Below are 6,470 nucleotides of genomic sequence, written 5' to 3' on the forward strand. Positions count from 1 at the left end.
ATTCGTTTCCACCTCTGATAATTCATGTGGGGAAGTTGACAGTTACTTCCGGAGAACAGGTTCGTACTGGTACAAATAAACAAACATCAGAGACTTTAAACATCAATATAAACATTTTGACCAAATTTCATGAAGATATGGTCATAAACCTGGCCTCTAGGGTCTTATTAAGCTTATCCTTTGATTTGAATGGATGGCCTAATTTTTGACCCAACTAGACCCAGATTTAAACCTGACCAAAAAGTCATCAAGACAAACATTGGAATCAAATTTCATGGAGATCCAATGTAAAATGCAGTCCCTTTGCGTACACAAGGCTTTTCTCTGATTTTACCTTGCGTCCTAGTTTTTGACCACAGATTACCCATATTCAGACTTATTCTAGATTTCATCAAGACAACCATACTGACTTAATTTTATGAATATCCTAGATTGCATCTAGATAATCGGATTTAATGAAAATCGGGTGTAAAATGCAGTCCCTGTTGCTTACACAATGTTTTTCTTTAATTTGACTTAGTGGCCTAGTTTTTAAGCCAAGATGACCTACAATCAAATTTGACCTTGATTTTATCCAGGCAATTATTCTGACCAAATTTCATGGACCTTAATTGAAAAATACAGCCTCTGTCGCATACCAAACTTTTTTCTTTGATTTGTCCTAGCGACCTAATTTTTGACCCCAGATAACAAAATATTCAAACTTGACCTTCATTTCACTTGTCCTAGATTTCATCAAGAATATTATTCTGACAAAATTTCATGAAGAGCAGTTAAAATATACAGCCTCCATCGCATACACAAGGTTTTATTTTATTTTACCAAGTGACCTAATTTTTGACCCCAGATAACCCATTTTTGAACTTGGCCCAGAGTTCATCAAGTTTATCATTCTGACAAATTTTCATGAAGATCAATTGAAAAATACAGCCTCTATCGCATACACAAGCTAAATGTTGACATACGACAGACAAACAGACAGAAGACAGACGACGGACATGGAGTAATCACAATAACTCACGTAAGCAGTGATCAGGTGAGCTAATACTCCCTATCGAAAGCAATATATAGCGCTAAAAGTAAACTATTTCCAACCATTTGGCTCTATAGATGTTGGTTCGAAACCTCGGTTTTGGGTGTAGTAAAACTCTTTGATATGAGAAAGCCACCCGGCTGGCTAACGGAAAAGTCTCCGCACAGTGAAAATGGTATAGGAATTATATACACTGACAATATATAACGTAAAATTACACAAAAATGAAAATAAATATCCTTACATTTACCGTAATGAATTTGCAATTCGAAAGAGCATGGATATTTACAGATAATCATCTATTTTGCATCACTTTTATTTACAATTGTCTCGATTCTTTTTAAATATTCATAGCAGATCATTGCGGATTAAAATACTTTTGCATATACTGTAAATTTGTACACCATTCTGTCTTCCTGGCGTACACATATAACTTGTCAATTTCGCTTCGAACTTGTGATGAATATCCTTCTTTAATAAAATTCAGCAATCACAGTGCCCCAAGTCTATTAATATTTAAATTCTTCGTTAAGTGTCTTCATCAAAGTGTGAGAGGATGGAGCCGTCTATTTTCTCGCTTTTAAATTTAGAGATGTATTACCAAAGTTATGATATCTGTATAAAATTTACAACAATGCCTAGTTGAGTTTTCATTGGATTAAGTAGAACAAGTGTCACGTAGGGAAGTATAGCTATCACGTTGGGGAATGTAAGTGCCACAAGAACGACACTATTCTATCAAGGTACCTGATCCACAAATAGGTAACATTTCGAGGCCTGGTGACCCCATGCTTTCTTGGTATCATATGAGTTGTGTTTGCTGAACAAGACATAGAAAATAAGATGACCATAATAACATACACGTTTCACTATAGTCATGTTTTTGACTGTAAAGTGATAAAGCTTACACTAAAATGACTGGATTTCTGTTGACATAACACTGAAAACTATAAAGTGTAAAAATAATCTTTAACATATGTTGTCAAGTGACATATATATATTTTTTCAGTAGACAATACACTTTCAGATGATAAAAAAAAGTATATGAGCTTACCACACATAAGTATTTGATATATCGTAATCAAACTGTTTTATAGACTTTCTGGACCGGATACCTTAGTGATGTACTTGTTGATATGTTATTTGACGTTCGAATATTTGCAGTGCTTTCGTTCTGTTCTTCCTGCCTTGTCATCTTACATTGCATTTTAGATTCGTCTTATTCACTATTTAGTGAAAACTGACAACTTAATTCTTTTTGCAAAATATTTAGTTGAGACAAACTAACTCTATTATCTAGGAAGTTGCAGATGAAGGTTTTGACATTTTTATCCTTTGTTGATTTGAAACTTGGAGCCTTGATTTTGACAAAAAAGGTTTGGGTGGCAGTTTAGGAGCTTTTTGCTGCATATATGACCTAGATTCCAATGCTGACATTATTTGAACATGCTTCGAAGCGTTGATACTACTACTTGAAACACATTCTGTCTTTTGTTTCTGTTTCGTGCCCTCTAGCCTGTCAGGGGTAACTGTATTAAACACGTTTGCACAATCATAATCACATGTCGTTTCAGAATGATCACTTTTGTGTCTTTGAGTATTACCTTCTTCCAATGAAATGTCTTTCAGTCTGTATATTTCTGTTCTTGTCATACCAAATTCTTCAGCCAGGATACCTTCATTCAGTCCGACGAGCAGTTTTCCATCTATCTGATGCGTAGCAAATGACTCAGAATACTTTTCCATTCCTTTATTCTGCAATAGTTCTAAAACATCTTTGCTAGAAAATTCCTCAATATTCTTTGCACGTGTCCCTGTAGGCTTATTTTCCGACAGTGTGTCGTAAATGTTGAATTGTCTCTTCCCTATGTTTATTAAGCTTTCATAGGCTACAGGCTCAGCGTATGAGTACTTTATACCGGATTGTAGAACACTTTCGTCATATACTGCAATATTTTTAATGAAAGAAAGAAATTCAAAATCACTGACATAACATGTATTTTCTAAAAGATATTTATATGAAAGAGAAAGTACAGCGCAAGGTATCACGCTCACATTTAACAAAGTCTAACTCATATCGTACAATTTGAAATATGCATTACAGCTCCAAAAACATTTAAATCTTACGGTCAAAACATATAAAACAGCTGTCCGAATAGAGAATGTGCATATTCAAATATTTAGAAGGACACATCATTAAGTATTATACATACACTGAGACAGCCAGGTAATGTGAACGACGATTTCAATGATACTTTCAAGGGTATTAATCAAATATTCAAACCTATAGCAAATAAATTAAAAAGACAGAAGTAAGGACTGAAACCGAATATAATGTATTTTATGTCCATAACTAAACTCTGACAGCCGCATTTTAAATTAAGGCTTTATATTAAGTACAGGGCCTTAAAATAATTTTCAAATTTAGAGGTGATAAAAAGAATAGGCATAAATGCTTATGTTTTACTGCGGTGGAAAGAAATATTTGAGTTTTTTAATTACATCATGATATCTTCGTCTTACGATATACAACAATTAAAGCTACAATAAAACATTAACCGTCAATGGCTTTGCAATCCTTATGTGCAAATTTCACATTGCATAACATGTGTCGTCATGTTGATATGTGTTATCGCGTTAAAAAGTTATTTGATGAGCGATATTTTCAATCTTACTCAAACTATATAAATTTTTATATTATTCTTGTAAGAACTAGGAAAATAGATGTGTATGTAATAAAACGGTGGTTACCATTGTATCTAGAAATATGCCCTCATATCTTTGCGGAATAGCATTGTGCTCCTGGAGACGAGCAGTGTTTTTGCTGCAGAACTCGAGCATTTTTTTTTCAATACAAATCTAGTAACCCGTATTTACAGTATTGCCTTCAGTTTATTAGTATTGCAAACATATGTTAATCATTCAAAGTAATTTCTAAAAAAGAAGGTTTGTTCAGACCTCCCAAAAATAAAATAAAACGCTCTCTTTAAAAGATACCATTTGGTCCTTTTCCTAATGAATCGAAATACAAAGACTCATATCTCTTTTCACTGTTAGCATTTGTCGTTTGTTCTATTTCCGAATTAGGAATCTGTTCTGTCAGGTTCTCCACGTGTGATTTGTCATTATTTTTATGCGCAGATGAATCGCTGCAGGCACTTCCGAAATGACATTCCGGCCAATTTACCATCAAGTTGATAAGGTCGTCGTAAACTAAGGGTTCGGCATATGTGTAATTCATATCCCGTTTGATTTCAGCATGATCATATTCTGCAACATCTGTGATAAAGGAAGAAAACATTTTACTTCACAACAAACTTTGAACTAGCCTGATTAAACATAAAATTTTTTGAATATGTTTCTGGAACATATTGTCATTTGAATGCTATAATAAGGACAAAAACGTTCGAAAAGATATGGAATATGTATTTCACAATATATACTATATTTAGATATGAGGCATCTTTGGGTTAATTTCGCTGTCATTAAGTCCCTTCTCTCATATTGATGTAGGATCAAATCCGTCTCGAGGGGAAAGACTATTTTCACGTACATTTGACGAAGTTTTATGAGTAGGCCAAGTTTGGCGCCAGCCCTTGCCTTGCCTCTTTCTACGCCATTTAAGCTTGGAATTCGCTAAAAGACTCATTTGACTCGAATGCGACTTAAACCAGAAGACAAAAAGTAGATTAGATTTTATGAAACGTTCTTGCTCACAAACAGCATGCCTATTAAGAATTTTACTATAAACAAACCCAAAACATTTTGTACATAATCTCACACGAGTTAAATGCAATTTAAATGTAAATGACAAATAAATATGGCGAATTTAAAAACTAACCGCAATAAATTGACCTTAATTTTGAGAATATATTGTCTGCTGCTTGAAATTGTATGGTAGATAGCCAAAACAATTGTGCTTGATAGCCAAAGAAATTGTGTGGTGGATAGCCAGCTTACTGTCTTGGCAGTAGAGTATCCGAACAAAATAATCATAACAGATCACTTCAAGTAAGACACCTACATATTTTAGATACAGGTAAATAATTTCCTCTGTAGCCAAACAGCAGATTGGTATTCAGTAAAAAAAACATCAACATAGAAACGTACACTGATTTCCAAAACGAAGATCATATTGCATACGTCGACTTTCCTCCTCTAACGTATCACAATGTTTTTTCCATCCCAGTTTAGACAGGAACTTAATTCCAGTAACTCGACATAGCCTCAGTTGTGAAAGGTACAATGGAACATGGACGATGTCTGTAGCTAACTTCCCTGTGCAAAAAGTAATTAAGGTAATAGATCAATTATGACATTCGGCAATTCCCATGAGATTCCGTAATCACCGAATTTTCCGCAAGGAAATGACAATATCGTACGAGAGAATACATGCTCAAACATAGATTGCCGATTACGATTAACGTAGATAATTTAATTTCAAACGCGTATGTCTCCAGATTTATGTCAAATTTAGGGATAAATATTATTTAATTATACAAAAAAGCAATTTTAAAGATTTTGCTGCCACCATTGTACGGATAAACCTCACGCACACAGTTATTTGCGAAACGTTCGTTGCGGTGTCTGTATATTCTGACCTATCCGTCAGCGTGATGGAGATTAAATCTTGATTCGTCGCTAAATACAACAGTTCCCCACTGACGTCGTCGGTTATTTAGAGACCAGCGTTGCTTTTCTTGACGATGACAAGAGCCTGACATCGAGCTGGACGACGGAAATTAATCCCGCGTTTACGCAAACAAATTATGACTGTGTCACGGTGAATTGATCGTCCGGGATTTCCAGTTACAAATGTGACGTGGATTGCGTGTGCGTGTGCGTGTAAGAGAGATCTTGATGTACCAGTAGGTACACCTAGGTATTCAGAATGGGTTTGTGCTATTAGTGATTATAAAAGGTAGTTAACAATCAAATACATGTATGTATTTTATATGGAATATGGAGACCGTGGGGTAAAAACGGACAGCGTGGGGCGGGGGGCGGGGGGCGGGGGGATGGAATACTACTTATGCACATGTGCACTTGATACCAGGAAGGTGCAAGTTGTACACTGTGCCTGTTACCAGCATAAAAATGTTAACAGGCTCATATCATCATGTTGTTACAAAGTAATTTATCAAAACATGTCCACGCACACAAAACTGGTCAATCTGTAATGGGATGTCAATGAAAAAATCAATTTTGGCTATTATCCACCTTCAAAGACAATGCATGTAGGGCATTATCCATGGTCATTTTTGGCTATTATCCATTTTTCATACACAGATCAATATAAATGGTTTTGACTTTAAAACGGCAAAAGTAAACAACTTACTGTAAACTATGTCAGATAGTGAAATGGTAGAGTCGTATATACAGTGAATTACAAGCATGAAAAACAACTCTTAATATTTTTTTATGATTTTTCAAACTA

At 34.9% G+C, this 6,470-nt stretch overlaps 1 protein-coding gene across 1 annotated transcript; it reads right to left on the bottom strand.

Moving 5' to 3' along the window:
• Positions 1-1,195: 1,195 nt before the first annotated feature.
• LOC128549663 (uncharacterized) lies at positions 1,196-5,322 on the bottom strand. The gene is made up of 3 exons (XM_053526855.1): positions 5,144-5,322; positions 4,031-4,312; positions 1,196-2,979 (listed from the first exon to the last, which is right to left on the bottom strand). Exons 1-3 carry the CDS (start codon positions 5,172-5,174, stop codon positions 2,330-2,332), a joined length of 963 nt encoding a protein of 320 aa, XP_053382830.1. The 5' UTR covers positions 5,175-5,322; the 3' UTR covers positions 1,196-2,329.
• Positions 5,323-6,470: the final 1,148 nt, after the last annotated feature.

The sequence above is a fragment of the Mercenaria mercenaria genome, chromosome 16, assembly GCF_021730395.1.
Source record: "Mercenaria mercenaria strain notata chromosome 16, MADL_Memer_1, whole genome shotgun sequence".
Taxonomy (NCBI): domain Eukaryota; kingdom Metazoa; phylum Mollusca; class Bivalvia; order Venerida; family Veneridae; genus Mercenaria; species Mercenaria mercenaria.